The 18,764-nt window shown below is 48.0% G+C and overlaps 2 protein-coding genes across 2 annotated transcripts in view; one reads left to right on the plus strand and one right to left on the minus strand.

Annotated features, from left to right (window-relative positions):
* The window catches only part of LOC141998653 (killer cell lectin-like receptor subfamily F member 1), an 83,484-nt gene that overhangs the window by 52,113 nt on the left and 12,607 nt on the right, over positions 1 to 18,764 (plus strand). The window lies entirely within an intron of this gene.
* LOC141998207 (killer cell lectin-like receptor subfamily F member 1) lies at positions 8,981 to 14,838 on the minus strand. The gene is made up of 6 exons (XM_074970880.1): positions 14,754 to 14,838; positions 13,776 to 13,871; positions 12,704 to 12,856; positions 11,924 to 12,078; positions 10,583 to 10,695; positions 8,981 to 9,364 (listed from the first exon to the last, which is right to left on the minus strand). Exons 1-6 carry the CDS (start codon positions 14,836 to 14,838, stop codon positions 9,241 to 9,243), a joined length of 726 nt encoding a protein of 241 aa, XP_074826981.1. The 3' UTR covers positions 8,981 to 9,240.

Consider the following 18,764-nt stretch of genomic DNA (forward strand, 5'->3'; position numbering starts at 1 on the left):
TTTTTTCTTTTTACGAATACAGACTAACACGGCTGTTACTCTGAAACCTGTCAAAAGGACTCCTGATTTATTTAGAAAAATGTGAGTAAAGGCTGAGAACTACCCTGAGTGACCACTAGATGTCTCAGCTGACCCACAAAACTGGCCCCAAGAATGCGTTATGACTCTTAACAGTCAGGCCACACCAAGCAGAAATGATGGGGGCTGGTGGAGGAAATTACAATTATGGGCCTATGGCCTATTTCTGCTGGACACGCCACCTTGCCACCTCTGCAATTGGTGTAGGTGCCAAATCTAGACGCAGCCAAACGTCCACAGAAATATTCCAAGGAATCGGTTTGAACTTTGAACCTCCCAGTGGAAATTGGTTACCTTGTGCTAGGAAAGTGTGTGCCGCATCCCCCTCCGATAGCGAGTCCACAGAAAGGAGAATAACTTTAACATAAGAACATAACAATGGCCTACTAGGTCACAGCAAGGGTCCGTCTAGCCCACTGTCCTGTCTTCCGACAGTGGCCAATGCCAGGTGCCCCAGAGGGAATGAACAGAACAGGTAATCATCAAGTGATCCATCCCCTGTCTTCCATTCCCAGCTTCTGGAAAACAGAGGCTAGGGACACCATCCCTGCCCATCCTGGCTAATAGCCATTGATGGACCTATCCTCCATGAATTTATCTAGTTCTTTTTTGAACCCTGTTATGGTCTTGGCCTTCACAACATCCTCTGGCAAGGAGTTCCACAGGTTAACTGTGCATTGTGTGAAGAAATACTTCCTTTTGTTTGTTTTAAACCTGCTGCCTATTAATTTCATTGGGTGACCCCTGGTTCTTGTGTTGTGAGGAGGAGTAAACACTTTCTTATCTACTTTCTCTACACCAGTTATGATTTTATAGACCTCAATCATATCTCCCCTTAGCTGTCTCTTTTCCAAGCTGAAAAGTCCCAGTCTTATTAAACTCCTCATACAGAGACTGTTCCATACCCCTAATAATTTTTGTTGCCCTTTTCTGAATCTTTTCCAATTCCAATATATCTTTTTTGAGATTGGGTGACCACATCTGCACGCAGTATTCAAGATCTGGGCATACCATCAATTTATATAGAGACAAGATGATATTTTCTGTCCTATTATCTATCCCTTTCTTAATTATTCCCAGCATTCTGTTTGCTTTTTTGACTGCCGCTGCACATTGAGTGGATGTTTTCAGAGAACTGTCCACAATGACTCCAAGATCTCTTTCTTGAGTGGGAACAGCTCATTTAGACCCCGTCATTTTATATGTATAGTTGGGATTATGCTTTCCAATGTGCATTACTTTGCATTTATCAACATTAAATTTCATTTGCCATTTTGTTGCCAGGTCACCCAATTTTGAGAGATCCTTTTGAAGCTCTTCGCAGTTTGCCTGGGTCTTAACTATCTTTAGTAATTTTGTATCATCTGCAAATTTTGCCACCTCACTGTTTACCCTTTTTCCCAGATCATTAATGAATATGTTAAATAGGACTGGTCCTAACTTTCTAGTGCTGTCAGCTATTGGAGTTACTCCTTTAGCTCACCCAGTAGAAGTCTGTGCTATAGGACCTGGGGTTCAAACCCCACTGATGACCCTTCCCGGTGGTGTGAAATGCGCATAGCAACCCAGCGTCCGAAGGCGGTGAGGTTACCTGCAGAGCTGCCGGGTGGTGTGTCACACAGACGCTGCCTCAAGTGAGACACCAGCTCCTCCAGGGATGCGTTCCCTGCTGCTCCAGCCTGTTCTTCATGAGCTGGACCCTGGAAAACTTAGCAGCATCCAGCAGAGCTGGGGTTAGGAAATTGCCTTGCAATGTGTGATTGTAATAAAGCATCAGACAATGTGGATCGGGGTCAGTTAGGCAGAAAGGCAGAGGGAGAAGACCAGACGTTAAATATTTTAGTGCGGGGGAATCTGTGGTTCTCCTGCCTTGGATTATTGCTAGCTCCAGCCTAAATATCCAGTTGAAACTGTCAAGGGCTAGTGTACCGGGTTTTCCTTTTGGGTGTTTGGAGAGGATAAAGCTGGTGGGACAAAAAGAAAGGAAGGGTCGTTTGCGGCTCATATTCATGCAAAATTTCCAATGAAGTTGATGAGTGTTTGACTGACGTAGGGTGGGTCTTGTGGTTAAGGTAGTGGATGGAGGTGTGGTTTCAATTCCTAGTTCTGCCACAGAATCAGTGACTGTGGGCAAGTCACTGCATCTCTGTGTGCAACCTGTGCCTCAGTTTACCACCTGTATATGGGAGTACAGAGCCTTCCTTTGTTTTTCTTGTCTATCGAGATGGTGAATTGTTTGGGGCAGGGACTGTTTTTCTCCATGTGTCTGTGCAGCACCTGGCACACTGGGGCCCTGATCTCAGCTGGGGCAGGGACTGTCTTTTCCTGTGTGTCTGCCGCGCCCAGCACAACGGGGTCCTGATGTCAGCTGGGGCAGGGACTGTCTCTCGCTGTGTGTCTGTGCAGCTCCTGGCACAATTAATTGAGTTAGAGAAAAAATTGTAGTACATAGGCTTGGAAGAATTTGATTTTTATCGGTAAACGTTGACTTCACCAAATACACACAAACTAATGAAAAAATATTTTTGGATAATAATCTAATTTTACTTATATATTTTGACATGTGATATTGACAATTTCTATGTGAACTGTTATAAAGCTTTCACTTTTAGAATCATGTCTGCCGTCATTAAATAGTTGTTGTCTGACCCCATTGTTGTCCTACCACCCCATAATTTCCCACAACTGTGAACATTTAAATAGATAAAAATACAAAAAGCTTAATACCCATAATTTTTCCCAGCTGTGAAAATGTAGCTTGCAAAAAATTTTAAAAATGCTTAAAAATAAACGTTGATATTATCTGTCGAAATTATAAAAATCAATTGAAATCTGCCAAACCTAGTTATACTGTTACTTAGTGAAGGTGTTAGCACTCTAGAAATCTATCTAAAACAGACTGCATTTGATCAATTTTAAAAACCGGTTGGGATCCCAGACACTTACCCCAGGCGCCGATTGTAATCCCCGCTAACGTCAGAATGATACACCAGGCCCCCAAAGCTCCTAGGGCAATTTTGTAACAACGGGGACTTGTAGGCGACTCTGGAAGATGAAAGATTTAGTGAAACATCATCATTAATTCATTAACTCTAGCAAAGGGGTCTGAATAGGAAAGATACTAGGTCAGAAGTAAATGTCGTCATCGGCCCTGAATATAAGTTCCAAAATTCTCCCTGCAGCCAATCAGCGTGTTGCCAGAGGACGCCTGGGCTTGTGGTTAAGACACTGTGGATTGTGGTTTAGTTCCTTGCTGGGCCAGGGCCACAGATTCCTTGTCTCACTCTGGGCAACTTCACTCAATCTCAGATACTGCGGTGATGAGCGTGGGATTGGAATCAAGTAGAATCTCCTATGTCTCATTTCCCCCCATCTGGATAGGGAAAATAATTCTCTCTTTAGGCTGTAAATTCTTTAGGGGAGAGACTGTATCTGGTTATATATCTGTATATCACCTAGCGCATAAAGGTACCGATCATGGATGGCGTCTCTAGGCGCTATTGTAAAACAAAGACAAAATAATAACAATAAGAAATACTATTGTCAGCTCCAGCGGCTGGTCGGTAAGATGGTCGTTTATACTGAGGTTTTAAAAAATAGCCCTGCCACATTATTTCAGCGGGAAATACTGGAAATCTGCAAACCTAACCTGCCTGAGAAGAGGAAGCCTTCAGACCAGAATAATAACTGCACATCGAGCACTGACAATACCAGAGTCCAGATTCAAGTAAGGCCTCTCTCTACTCCAGAGTATTGTCCACACAACCAGTGGCCCTAAACTCCGTCATCACGAACGCTGCAGCTGTATATTATGTTAGTAATATAATTACACCAAGAGGTTCCGACTGAAATTGGGGCCCTAATTGTGCTGTGCCCTGTACACGTTCCTGGTAAGAGACCCATCCCTTCCCCAAAGAGCTTACAAAATAAGGAAGCAAGACAGACAAATGGTCGGAGGGGGAAAGGATATGCCCAAGGTCTCAGAACCAGGATTAGAACCCAGATCTAGCCCACACGGCCTCTCATACCCAGGGAAAATGCTTTCTACTCGTCCTCTCCTTGAAACCTTTGGCATAAAAATCAGATCTCAACGGTGGTATGTCTCAAATTGAAGACGTTCTACGTCAATACCTTGGCGTCCATCTGGAGATGGACTGGCTGAGTTTCCCCTCTTCGGTCGGAGGTTCAGTACCGTGTAACCTTCGTCGTCCTCCATCTTCCCCAAACTCAGCGGAGCTGCACCTTCAAACAAACAGATCGAAATGAGAACTAAGTGCCCACAAGAGTGAAACTGACCCGCTGCAGCCTTTACGAGAAGTCCTGGCAGCTTCTTGGGACTGTGAAACCACACAGGAAATTTAGATGCACGAGTGGAAACATACGGCCCAATTCTCAGGTCCAGCTGAGAGGCGCTCTGGTGACCGAAGTCCTTGGTGCTGCTGTTTTTTCATTCAGAAACATTTTCGAACAGAAAATGTCTTTTTTTCTCGATCAAAATCTTCATGAAAATGTTCATTTCTTTGAATATGTTTGCTGGTTTTTGACCCCCGTAGCGGTTACCCCGCTCCTATTAGGAAAGGAGTGAGAGCAGCTGAGGGAGGCTGGCCACAGGTGTGGCCAGCTCAGTCACGGCACAGCTGGCCCTCATAAAAGGGCTGTGAGTGAGGAGCCAGGTCAGTCTCACTCCAGCCTTGGATTGAGATGGGCCTGGGTGGCACAGGGTACCTTCAACAGAGCAGGGCAAGGGCAAGGGCAAGGGCAGGGGCAGGGGCAGGCTAGGCTAGGCTAGGGAGAGGAGAGGAGAGGAGAGGAGCACGCCTGGTGACCTCCCAGGCTGAGGCCTTGCAGGGAGGCCTAAGGAGGTCTGGAGCTGCAGAGGGGCAGCCTGGGAATAGGCAGAGGCAGCTGGTCCAACCTCCTTGCCAGTGATGAGTGGCCATTACAGACTGCAGTTTGCCCTGGTGAGAGGGGGCTAGATGATGACTGGCAGTAGTCACTGTGGCGGGGTGGGGTTCCCCTCGGAGGGGAGACCAAGAATATGGAGGTGCTGCTGTGGGGCAGCACCCCAAGGGAAAGGGGCACCGGGGGCCTGAGGCAGGAGGGACACTGGCCAGCAGGGGGCGCTCCTGAGTTGGACGAGCTAATTCCCAGGACAACCAGCAGGAGGCGCCGCACCGGTGAGTCTGCACCCTGTTACACCCCCAAAGAAGTGCTTTTCTGCTTTTTTTCCTCTCCTTTCTTTTTCTTTTTGTTTGGATTTGGATAACAATCTTCAGGAGAGATCACAAGATGACCATTGGTAGCTGGGGTGAAACGTTAGCGACTTCCTTAAGGTTACTATGGTGATGTGGTGACATCAGTGTTCATGAGTATCAGGGGAACGAATAAGTTGGCTTATGAGAAATGGGTCACCCCAGAAGTAATGGGGTGTGGGCGTTCAAATGAGGAAAGGGGGTGGAAACCTTCATCAATATGGGTGAACCCCAGTGGGCGCCACTTAACACATTATAAAAGCTGCGTGCCGTGGTGCAGGCCAGGATGCGGAGGGAGAGGGGGAGACGGCAGGAGGATGGCCCTGGTGGTGGTGGTGATGAGGTGAGGATGAACACATTGGGGTTTTCCACAAGGCAGGGTGTGAGTAATGCAAATACTATGCGTGCTGTATTATTGTGATAGAAAAGGCCTATCCAGTGACAAGGTGTGACAAGGTGTATAACCCCTCACTGGACAGGAGGGGGTCAATGAACAGCTATGGGCTAAGGAGGCCCCACCCCTATACCCTTGCCGAGCATGCTCGGGTTGGAGGCGGGGTTTAAAAGCCAGCCAGGGAGCTCAGTCTGAGGCTGGCAAGCCAGGGAGGAGGACGTTCCCTGGGAGCTCCAGGGAAGAACCGCAGCTGAGTCCGCATCCAGCCGACTACATCCAGTGACTAGAAGCTCTGAAGGTGACACCTCCCTCAGACGCAGGCAGTGGCTAGGTAGGATACGGACTGAGGTAGGAAGAGATCCACGGAAGCTGGCTGAAGGCTGAAGCCAGACAGATAGGTGCACAGCCAAACCGGTCTCTCAGAGCCCTGGGTCAGAACCTGGTGGAGTGGGATGGCCCAGGTGCCCCAACCCCACCTGAACTGGGGCCACCAGGCAGGAGACCCCTAAACCATGCCCTGATCACACATATCATGCTCTTCAACTCCGAAGAGAGGAGATGGTTAAAGTCCCTTCACTTACAAAATGAGCCTCCTTTTGAGCACCTTGTCTCTTTAGATTGTACATTCTTTGGCTCAAGGACTGCATCTCACTGTATGTGCAGCCGGCTCCCAACAGAATGGGTTCCCCAGCCTAATTTGACCCATTTGCTGTGCTGCCATAATATACATAGAATTGTAGGACAGGAAGGGACCTCGAGAGGTCATCTAGTCCAAACCCCTGCATGCATACAGTGTTATTAGGGCATTATTGCTGATAGAAACTTAGCACTCTAAGATGCTGACCGTTAAGCAAAATATCACTGGGGTTTGAACTTGTGTATTAGCTTATTAAGGAGACTTATGATGGCTGCCTAGATACTTATTGTTCTTTGTACTCTGCTAGAATTTGGGAACATAGGAATTGCCAGACTGGATCAGACCTGAGGTCCCTCCAGTCTCCCTGTCTCTGACAGTGGCCAGTACCAGCTGCCACAGGGGAAGAACCCACGTGAGTTTTCATCCTGATTTATAATAGATTCTAGATCTCTCAGAGAGAGACTAATGGCTTAAACCCTGCAGCGGGAGAGTTAGTGTCCTGCTAATGGCAATCCGATAACGATAACATAATGGAAATCCATTGTTCTCCATGACCGCTGAACATAGGACAAGAAGTACAGACACAGACTCTGCCCTAGCTGAGATCCAGGGTTTTGTGCTGGGCGCCGCACAGACACAGAGCAAGAGTGAGTCCCTGCCCAAAAGAGTTTACATTCAGAGGCCGCACAGTCAGCTGGTGGCAGATCCGCTCCACCTGTCATCTCCGGCCTGTTCTTACAAAAAGAATTTCTACCCCAGTTGAGATCCCCGAAGCTCAGAAACCTGTCAACAGATCCAGCTAATTTCCACTGCCATATAATCCTCCTTCTGTGCTGTTTCCCCATCTCACTTGCCCCACCTTCAGCTACCACTGCCCCCTAAAATGTACACAGCCACTCAAAGGACAAATGATAGGGAGATTTTGGCAATTGCCCCCTAAATGAAGATTGGGACTACATCATCTCCTAGTCATTTGTAACTGTGACCTTTGTGTCTATGTTTGCAAATTTTGTTAATGCCAACACCATGCTTTTAAAAATAACGAGTCAGGCCCCGCAAAATGACAAGGTTATTGTAAAAAAAAAAAAAAAATCTTGAGAAATTTTTTGTTGTGGGGGGTGGGGAACCAAACAAACTAAATCATGGGTTCTTTTTCTGATTTCTGAGCCTCTAGGGGTCAGGGTTTTAAGTCTTTCTCCATAACTGTGAAAGGTAAAAACTTACTGTTTATTAAAATAAAAAACCTGAGCTGCTCACATGATTCCAGGAGCTGGGGCTTTTCAGAAAAACACCAGCTTGAGGTGCACGATAAAATCAGGCAAGTGGGCAGCACTGAAATATTAGGGGAGAATGTTAAAGTTGGGATTGTTCTGCAATTCAGAGGCTGTGATCGTGAGCAGCGAATGATTATGTGGCTTATTGGTGGAGTCCCTTCATTGTTCGTTCTCAGACATTCTACGGTGGCGAGGGTTGAACTTCTTTTACAAAAGTGTTAAGATGGTTTTTGGGATATCAGCGGGGTTCCCACTGCACCCCACTTTCACCTTTGGCTTATTGAATCTGGCATTTTATTACTCGTTTTAATTATCGAGCCATTTTATTATTGGGATTGTGATCTTGCAAACAGTTAAGCACACAGTTAGTGATAAGCATGTGTGTAGCTGTTTACATTGTCCGAATCTTGAACTGTAAACTCTATGGGGCAGGGACTGTCTCTCGCTGTGTGTCTGGGCAGCGCCCGGCACAATGAGGCCCTGATCTCAGCTGGGGCAGGGTCTGTCTCTCACTGGTTGTCTGGGCAGCGCCCGGCACAATGAGGCCCTGATCTCAGCTGGGGCAGGGACTGTCTCTCCCTGTGTGTCTGAGCAGCGCCCGGCACAATGAGGCCCTGATCTCAGCTGGGGCAGGGTCTGTCTCTCGCTGTGTGTCTGGGCAGCGCCCGGCACAATGAGGCCCTGATCTCAGCTGGGGCAGGGACTGTCTCTCGCTGGTTGTCTGGGCAGCGCCCGGCACAATGAGGCCCTGATCTCAGCTGGGGCAGGGACTGTCTCTCCGTGTGTGTCTGGGCAGCGCCCGGCACAATGAGGCCCTGGTCTCAGGGCCTCTATCCCACTTCACAATATTAACAGTAAATAAATAAAAATCTGGACAGCAACATAATGTTTTTACAAAAGTTTATTTTCCCATAGAAGTGAACGTTCAATGCATCCAGCCAGGACACACAGACGGGGTCTGCAACAAGGGAAAGGCGTTGCAGCCTGTAAAGGGTTAACTGGTCACATGGCTAGTTGGGGCAGCATATTAGAGAAAGCTGGGTTAAAGGGGAACAAAGTGGGGGTGGAAATGGAGGTTCCCTGGGAATGGGGGCAGGGAGATAGGAAGGAATTGTGAAGGGAGGTTCTGAGACTTAGCATTTTGGGGGGAAGGGGCTCCAAGCTGGGAGGGTTGGTCCCTACCTGCTCCCAGGCCCGTTCCAGCCTTCTTGGTCCCACTCTTACCCTCCAGCCCCCCAAGCTGTGCGCCAATTGTGCAAAGTTGCAATATTTCCCTTGCGGGGGCACTAGCTCCCTGGCTTTGCCACCCCTGGGGGAAGGTGCGTGTCCTCTTTATTCCTGGGGGGCTGGAGTGGGAAAAACCTCTGGCAATTAGGGCCCAGTGGGTGGATTTGCTTTTTTTTTTTTAGTGGGCAAAGGCACAGATGCACGTCAGCTGGGGGTCTGGCCCCCTTGTCTCCGGTGGAGCTATGGCTGATTCACACTAGCCTGAGCTCTGGCCCCAGATGTGCAGCAATCCGACATTACATTTATAAGTAAATGAAAATACTGTAGATGTTTCAGAGACTGAAAGCCTTTTACTTTCCCGCTCAGTCGTGCCGCAGTCTATACCAGGAAAGCTGCTTTCTGGCAGAGCCATTTTAATTCACTGCTGCAGATTTCAGACTCAATCTTAGTCTTTCCTAACTGTCCACAGCTGTTCGCTTCAGCCTGACTTAATCCTGGGACCCTGTGGAATGAAGCAGAAAGTCACAGTCAGTTTGTTTAGGTTGATGAACGAGCCTGTAGCCGCTCTTCCTCGTGGGGTGTCAGGTTGTGGTTTCTTCTTTCATCTCTGTATTTTCCCCCACAGACCCATTGTGGGAAATGGGCTGGTCAGATGGGGTCCTGGAGAACCCGTGTCCATGTTACCAAACCTTAAGCAACACGACCCCATTATGCCCGTCTGGGTGCACCCCCGGGGGACTCAGCTCTGTAGCACACCCAGTGTAGCTCTGTGCCTAAGAGACACAATCTGGTCCTGAAAGCGAAGGTACAGCCCAGCTACTCGAGCCCTGACCGCTTCAGTTTAACAACCCAGGGCCTGTCTACACAGGAACTGGAACGGAAATAAGGATATTAGTTGTCATTCACACCTTGCTGCAAGTCTGCCTGGGGACTCTTTTATTGAGGACTAAGAAGCAGGGCCGTCCCTAGCTATTCTGGGGCCCTATGCAGCCCCCCCCCCCCCCAGCAACCTGCAACTCGCGCGAGTAGTTTAAACACACCCTCTGCCAGTAGTGTACTGAAGGTCAGAGCCTTCAGTCCCGGGTGACTGTTTCACATTCTCAGGGCACATGGGGCAGTCGTAGGGTTCCCAACTGTCCCGGACCGGACGCCATTTTGCCGCAACAGCGTCCCCCTTTGCATCAATGGCGTCCAGGAGAGTTGGCAACCCTAGGCAGTTGAGAAGCGTGAAATGCACAGACAGGCTTTTGTCTAGGACAAGTATATTTCAGTGGTCAGGCATTTAAGTGATTGACCCTCTTTTGCTTGTCCTTTGCCTCCCCCCACCTCCATGCCTTGGATTTCCAGGTCAACCTGGAGGCAAATACACAAAAAGATAACTAGCGCCCACCCACCATTTAAAATACAGTTTGCAGCTTGGTAAAGATACCAGGAGAGTGCATAATCTTGCTCAAATTCCTAAACTGGACAGTTTCCACAAAGCATTACCGGTGCAAGGCTTAAGTAAGCCGCGGTTTGAGGAGTGGGCATCTAAAGCAGTCTTAGATTATCACGACAGCTGAGTCAACCGTGAAATCCGTTCCAGTGCCCTACATTGTGTCTCTCAACTGCTTCAAGTCCCAGAGGAGCTGGTGTGGGACAATCTGCATGGGCTGAACCGGCAAATTACATGGCAAGGCATTTTCTAAACATGAAATAGTAAAACTCGGGAGACACTCACAGTTCTTCACGGACAGGGGCACCGTCCGCCCAGGTCCACTTCCTCTGTGAAGAGTTGAATGTTAATCCAATCCAAACACTTTGACCAGCTGGTACGAGAGACTGCAGGTAATCCTGCAACAGAAGCGTCTGGCTGAAGGTACGGTTCTAGAAGTCTTTTATTTCTGCCCCAGTGTTAGCCGCACATGGTATTAGCCAGACCCCGAGATGCCGCAGTGCAGAAAAATCTAACGGCAATAAACCGGCACAACACGCTGTGCTGGAGAAAGTTGCTCGACTTCTCTGGGCCTCAGTTTCCCCTTTGTAAAATTGGGATCATGAGCCTTTGTTTGACGGTCTGGTCTATTTGGATTGTAAACTCTTTGGCTCAAGGACCATGATGTCTCCTGATGGGCACAGCCAGCTCCCCACAGAATGAGGCCCCCATCCTAATTGGGCCCCACCAGTTGTGCTACCTTAATGGAAATAAATAATGATGATGATGATGATGACGACATTATTATTCATGCTAGATCTAGAATCAAAGCTCTCTGAGCTGCTGACCTGTCAACAAAATATCTGTAACTCACTGCTCGGGTTTGAACCACATTCTTACCCATTATCTTTTCCTGGAGATGCCTGGCAGGTACTTAGATAAGTATTGTTATTTGTGCTCTGGTAGAATTTAGGAACACAGGAATGGCCAGATGGGATCAGACGCAGGGTCCATCTAGCCCAGTGCCCTGTCTCCCACCGTGGCCGGCACTGGCTGCTTCAGAGGAAGGCGTAAGAACCCCGCAGTAGCAGACATAGGATGATCTCACCCCACACTGGTTCCCATCCTGATCTCTAGTAGACAGATTCTAGATCTCTAACAGATCAATGGCTTAAGCCCTGCAGCGGGAGGTTTACTATCCTGTACAAAGCTCTTCCAGCATTAACTGATGTCTCTGGATATTCATTATCCACATTAGCTTCCAATTTCTTTTTGACTTTTATTTTTGAGCCCCAATCAATTACCTGGGCCCCATTGTGCTAGGTTATGCAGTGGTTCTCAAACCGTGGGTCAGGCAGGATCCCCAAATGGGTTGTGACCCCATTTTAATGACTTGCTGTGGCACGAGGGCTTCAGCCTGGGGCAGCGGTGCTCGGGCTCCGGCTCTCCCTATCTGCCCGGGGCAGGGGGACTTGGGCTCCAACTCCATCCCCACTCCCCCGCCTGGGGTCATGTAGTAATTTTCGTTGTCAGAAGAGGGTCGTGATGCAATGAAGTTTGAGAACTGCTGTATAGAGACACGTAACAAAGAGAATAGAGACATGACGAACGGTTCTCTCTGTGCCCCTGACATAAAATGTACGTTACCATCTGTTCCCGGTCTTGGATCACCAGCATTTGAGACCCCTTCTTTGAACAGTCATCACGGCTCTTGCTCCAGGTCTTAATCTCGTTAGACAGCCAGTAACACTTGTCCCTGTGCAGCACCCACTCCCTGGGGCAGAATTTGCACCCGGATCCACCTGCGGGGGGCAGTGGGAAGAGGCGGAGGTCATTAATGCTTCTGAAGTTTCTGAACACTGAGGGATTCTTTCCCTCCAGTCCACTGCAGAGTCAGAGAAATCTCCCAGAGCTAGACCCTGCAGCCTTTCCTGTGGGCTGGCCTGCTCTCCCCTCCTGGCTAACCCACCACCCTCCCAATTCCCTGAGCTGAAATCGGGTTATTTGTCAGTAAACCACTGCCAAGAAAACATTAAAGACACAGTGCATTGCAGCAGAGGAAACAGAACAAGTCTCTAGTGCCTGGTGCTGCTGAATGGGAGGGATTTGTTGAATAGGCCAGCGTGACACCCCTCCATGTCAGTCCTCAACGGAAATTGAACGCTAAAAGCACACTCACTTGGACTAAAGAAGCAGCTCCCTCATCTAGTAGCGCTTGTAGACTCCTATCCTTTATCTGGAACAGCCACTAGAGAGAGACACCCATAGCTCACACCCAACCAGTGAGTTATGCCATCAATGTGAATGTAGTTGGGGGGGAGTATTCCTATACCCAGGGCTCACACAGCACAGCACAGCGGTGAGTGGGCCAGGCAGCAGTCCCTTTGTGATGCAGGTGTGACACGTGCCACAATGAACTGAGGTTACCTGCTGAGCTTATCTGGGCCGGATCGCACAGACTCTGCTTCAGACGAAAAAACAAGTCCTCCAGGCTGGCATTGCATTCTCTTCCACCTCCAGTTCTCTGAATGACACCATCGCTTTCTGCGGGGTTTCCTTTCGGACAGGGGCCCTGACAAACTTTGTAACAACGTCTTCTAACAGACAGTCAGGGATGGGAACACTGAGAGCACAGGGTTGTGATAGATCAGTGATGGAGGAGTGACTCTGGCTTGGCTGACACACAGACTTGCACCAGTTTAACTTAATCCGTTTTTAAATTAGTGCAAAAAGCTTAAGAGTTGCTTATCTTGTTTTTGATTAACTCTCTTTTAACCCAGTGCGGCCCCTCTTGTGCGCACAATTATACTGACACTCGAGTGTTTATATCAGTTAATTCACATCAATGTAAACACTTTTATATTGGTATAACTACATCCACATTCGGGGCTTATACTAGTTCAGTACATTGGTTCCAAACGTAACTCCAGACTCATCAGTGAAAAGGCACAGGTGAAAAATAGCCAAAGCTCACAGTCTGTTTCCATAGAAGCCGTTTATTTCACTAGGTCACTGTGTCAGTTACATCATGGCTCTCAGAGCTATTGGTTCAGGCTCTTTGCAGACTCAGGCAGTTATCCCTGCATCGGCTATACTTGAGGCCCTTCCCCTGCTCAGAGCAATTGGCAGAGGCTCTTTTGTAGACTAATTATAAAGCTTTAACTGTTAGACTCTCAACGTCCGCTGTCAGTAAATAGTTATTGTCTGCCCACTGTTGTCCTACCTCCCCATAATTTCCCACACCCATGAAAATTTAAATAGATACAAACACAAAAAAGCTTAAAACCCGTAATTTTGAAAGTTTAACTTGATAAAAATAGAAAAAAAGTGTTTAAAAATAAACACTGATATTATTTGTTGAAATTATAAAAAAAAAAAAATGAAATCTGCCAAGCCTAGTTATATTGGTGCTTAGCTAGGGTGAGAGACTCTAGAAATCTACCTAAAACAGATTGGATTCGATAGATTTAAAAGATTACTTGGGATCCTGGACGCTTACCCCAAGCGCCCAGTGCAATCACTAACATCTGTATGATACAAAAGGCCCCCAAAACTCCTAGGGCGATTTTGTAACAACGGGCACTCATAGGAGACTCTGGAAAATGAAAGATTTCGTGAAACATCATTGTTAATTAGTTAACTCCAGCAAAGTGCTTTGAATAGGAAAGATGCTAGAGCAGGAGTAGATGTTATCAGCCCTCAATCTTAGTTCCAAAATTCTCCCTGCAGCCAACCAGCGTGTTGCCAGATGATACTGGAGATCGGGGTTTAATTCCTTGCCAGGCCACAGATTCCTGGCATCAACCCAGACAACTTCACTCAATCTCAGACACTGTGATGATGAGCATGGGATTGGAACCGAGGAGAATCTCGGGTCTCATTGTCCACTATCCTCTCTTTAGGCTGTAAATACTTTAGGGGAGGGACTTCTTTCTGGTTATATGTCTGTACAGCACCTGGCACAAAAGGATCCCGATCATGGATGAGGTCTCTAGGCGCTATTGAAAAACAAAGACGAAATAATAACAACAATAACAAATGCTCTTGTCAGTTCCAGCAGCAGGTCGGTAAGACTGTCATTTAAATTGAGTTTGAAAAAATTAGCTTGCAAAATTATTTCAGCGGGAAATACTGGAAATCTGCAAACCTAACTCTGACCTGAGAAGAGGATTTCTTCAATACCAGAATAATAACTGCACATCGAGCACCAGCAATGCCTCAATGCCAGACTCAAGTAACAGTTTTTTCAGATGGGGCCTCCTTCTACTACAGAGTATTTCTGTACAGTCATTGGAGATGCCCAAGGTCACAGATCCAGGATTAGAACCCAGATCTCCTACTCACTAGACCGGACAGCTCTCATATCCAGGGAAAATGCTTTCTACTCATTTCCTCCTTGAAATCTCTGGCATAAAAATCCAGATCTCAATGGCGGTACAGGGGTATGTCTCAAACTGAAGACATTCTACGTCAATACCTTGGCGTCCAGCTGGAGACGGACTGGCTGAGTTTCCCCTCTTAGGCCGGAGGTTCAGTACCGTGTAACCTTCGTCGTCCTCCATCTTCCCCAAACTCAGCGGAGCTGCATCTTCGAGCAAACAGATTGAAATGAGAACTAAGTGCGCACACAAGAGTGAAACTGACCAGCCTTTACAAGAAGTCCTGGCAGCTTCTTGGGACTGTGAAACCACACAGGAAATTTAGATTTGTGGGTCGAAACGTGCTGCCCAATTCTCAGGTCCAGCTGAGTGGCGCTCTGGTGTCGGACGTATTCAGTGCCCCTGTTTGTGATTCAGAAACATTTTTGATCAGAAAGTGGCTTTTTTTCTAGTTGCAAATCTTCATGGGAAATGTTCATTTCTTCGAAAATGTTTGCAGTTATTTGACAAAAATAGGTGCTTTTCTGCTTTTTCCCTCCCCTTTCTCTCCCTTATTTTATCTTTTTACCATTTTACCTCTGAAAAAGAAGGAAAAAGAGAAGGGGAGAAAGCTAGAGAAAGAGGGGGTGGAACTAAAAACCTTTCCCCCCCTTCTTATAAAAGATCTGGGAAAATATTTTTTTAAAGATCTTCTGCAAACATGCTACCTTCATACTCTACGGACCCAGAGGCTGCCTTCCCACGTGGTTTGCATTGTGCCAGCTACAGGCATGCCTGAAATCAGGGCATTTCTCCAGTGCAGGAACCAGGGGTCACCCAATGAAATGAATAGGCAGCAGGTTTAAAACAAACAAAAGGCAGTATTTCTTCATATAATGCACAGTCAACCTGTGGAACTCCTTGCTAAAGGATGTTGTGAAAGCCAAGACTATAACAGGGTTAAAAAAAGAACTAGATAAATTCATGGAGGATAGGTCCATCAATGGGTATTAGCCAGGATGGGCAGGAATGGTGTCCCTAGCTTCTGTTTGCTGGAAGCTGGGAATGAGCAATAGGGGATGGATCACTTGATGGTTACCTGGTCTGTTCATTTTCTTTGGAGCACCTGGCATTAGCCACTGTCAGAAGACAGGATACTGGGTTAGATGGATCTTTGGTCTGACCCAGTACGGCCGTTCTTACGTTGTGGCTCAAACCAGGCAGCAAATGGGATCTAAGAAGCCATTATGTCAGCTGGAGATCACCAGAATGCAGCAGAATGCAGCAGCTCTCTGGCCACATCTCCACAGCCCCTATATCACCCTCTGTGTCAAGGGGAATAGAGACATCTATGCCCGCTCTGCCTATGGTACTGTTATGAGTATCTCACAATCTCTGTTGTATTTCTCTTCACAACACCCCTGTGATGTAGGACGATGCTGTTTTCTCTATTTTACAGATTGGGAATGGAGAGACAGAGAGGCTAAGTGACTCGCCCAAGGTTACACAGGAAGCATGTGTCAGAGCAGGGAATTGAACGCAGATTCCTGAAGTTCTACACTAACAACTTCATTACTGGACCGTTCTTCCTCTATGCCAGCCACTGGCTCCCCCATGCCAACGTATTCTCAGCTGCACAGTGGGGGCAACTTGATGGACGGACGCTTTGCGCTGTTGCACGAAGGAGCCATATAGAGGGCTGAGAATCTGGCCCAGGTGATATAGTCCTATGGATGTATTAATGAGGCTGGAGATTTCAGCTCTTTCAGATGCAAGATGATTATAAGGAGGATAAAAAAAAAATAAACGTAACCTCAGCCTCATCAGTGAAAAGGCACAGGTGAAAAATAGCCAAAGCCTGCAATCTGTCTCCATAGCACCTGTATATTTCACTAGCGTCGGTTACACCAGGGCAGTTCCTCCTTGAGAGCGATTGACTCAGGCTCTTTGCAAACTCAGGCAGGTATCCCTGCATTGGTTACACTGGAGTCACTTCCCCCGTTCACAGCAATTAGCAGAGGCTCTTTTTCAGACTAAGGCAGTGTTAAACTCGTTGCAGATCCCCCCCTTTCAGCGCACTTGGCTCAGGCTCTCTGCAGGTTCAGGCAGACATTGCAGTGTTGGTTACTCTTGGGGCAGTTCCTCTCAGAGCAATTATCTCAAGCTCTTGCACACATCACTCAGGTCACCTTTTCAAGCTTTTCTTCCCAACCATGAGAGGTAGAGATCTACTCTTTTTTTAAAATGAAGGTTGAGATTCTGCTCTAATCACATGACTCCGGAAACTGGGGCCCTAATCTTGGGCCTTTAGTTTCTAGGTCTTAATAATCCCCGTGGGTCCTCCAGTTATCTCTCACATCTCCTCCAATCAAACCCTCCCACCCCTTTTTCTCACTTGCTGTCCCATTCTGAGGCCCTATGTAGATTTCTCTCCCACAACAACATCCTTGGCCTATACCACAATGGTTCTGTTTATCAAGAGTATGCAGAGTGCAGGGGGTCCTTTGCAAAGTGTTTCTGAAACCAGAGCACTTTTTTGACACATTTTTGCAAGCAGGCAGAACAGCAGTGGCTTGAGATCACACAGGAAAAGAAAGAATGAAGCAAGTTGCTGGTCAAGGCAGCATTTCATCACCTCGCGGCTTCTGCGGTGCAGATTTTCCATTAGACAAATAGGCCTGAAGCCGGAGAATTCGGGGCTGCTCTAAAAATAAATCGCTCTGGCTTAAAGCAAAATCTTCCCCCAGTTCACATGCATCTGGGGGAAGGGGGGTGGGGGGAGATGACCAGGGGTTTCAGCAATACGTGGGACTAGAAATTCTGTTCTATTCCATATAGGTTCTTATACCATGCTCATCACCATAGCATTTGAGCACCTTCCAGTCGTGCATTAAGCAACATGACAAACATCCGTCACACTTGTTTGTTCTCTCACCCTGTCCCCAGGGGGAAAATTGGGTGCACCGGAGTCATGTATTTAAATTAGAGAAGGCCAATCAAAGAAGCGCTCCTTTCCCTTGGAGCAGAAGGTGGGGCGGTTTGGGAAGGTCCTTTATTCCTGGGAGAATTCACGGCAGTCTGGAGAGAGTTCTGTCTCCTGCACGGGTGAGCTTTCCCCTTATTTTAGAGTCCAGTCGGCCCAGAAGACCAAAGTTGTCGCCCATGGTTTTCACCCCAGAGGTGTAGACCCATTCGGAGATCCTGGGCCCAGGCCACGGAGCGCCTTGACGATCAGGACCAGAAAGAGCTTTGGCTTCCTAGAAGAATGGATCGAGCTTTGTCGGTGAGGCACAGAGGTGTCTGAGCCTTAGGCATTAAGATGTGTTTGTGAATGAATTGAATGCTCCTGGGGTAGGAGGGCCTCCTGGATCTGGCACAGTCTGCTGCTGTCCTGGGGTGTTTCAGAGAATGATTTAATAGCTTTGTAGATTTCAAGGCCAGAGAGGACCTTTATGACCATCTAGTCTGACCTCTTGGATCATAGGCACCGAATCTGTGGGTGCTCCGGGGCTGGAGCACCCATGGAGAGAAATACTGGGTGCTCTACACCCACCGGCAGCCCTGCAGGTCAGCGCCTCCCCCTCCCGCAGCGCCTCCGCCTGCTGGCGGTCAGCTGTTCCATGGCGTGCAGGAAGTGCTCGGTGGAGGGGGCGGGGCAGGGCAGGAAGAAGCAGGGCGGGGCAGGAAGAAGCAGGGCGGGGCAGGAAGAAGCAGGGAGGGGGTGGAGTGGGGGGCGTGGCCTGGGGCGGAGCAGGGGTTGAGCATCCCCCCGGAAAATCACACAGTCGGCGCCTGTGTCCTAGATATTATTAATTATCTATTGTCCCATAGCACCTAGGAGCCCTAGGCATGGACCAGGGCCCCCACCACGCAATGGCACGTTATTGGGCCTATTTTGGAAGCCTCTAGAAGCCCCAGTCATGGATCACACCCCGTTCTGTTGGACACTAGGTGTATTACATTAGGTGTATTATAGGAGCACCTAGAAGCCCCGGAGTATTTTCTACACTGCAAAAAAAGACCCACGGATGTGAGTCTCAGAGCCCGGCTTCACAGTGCTCAAGTCCCGGGGCTAAAAATAGCAGTGTGGATGTTTGGGCTCAGGCTGTAACAACCTGGGGTCTCAGAGC

Source organism: Natator depressus, chromosome 14, assembly GCF_965152275.1.
Source record: "Natator depressus isolate rNatDep1 chromosome 14, rNatDep2.hap1, whole genome shotgun sequence".
In the NCBI taxonomy this organism is placed as follows: domain Eukaryota; kingdom Metazoa; phylum Chordata; order Testudines; family Cheloniidae; genus Natator; species Natator depressus.

What these genes read in the sequence shown, in the direction of transcription:
- LOC141998207 (XM_074970880.1), bottom strand. Translation starts at nt 14,838, where the DNA reads ATGGAGGACGACGAAGGTTACACGGTACTGAACCTCCGGCCTAAGAGG. An exon ending in GTCTCCAGCTGGACGCCAAG is followed by an intron (nt 13,872 to 14,753) that starts GTATTGACGTAG and finishes TTCATTTTCCAG; the next exon opens with AGTCTCCTATGAGTGCCCGT. An exon ending in GCCCCTGTCCGTGAAGAACT is followed by an intron (nt 9,365 to 10,582) that starts GTGAGTGTCTCC and finishes TTCATTCCACAG; the next exon opens with GGTCCCAGGATTAAGTCAGG.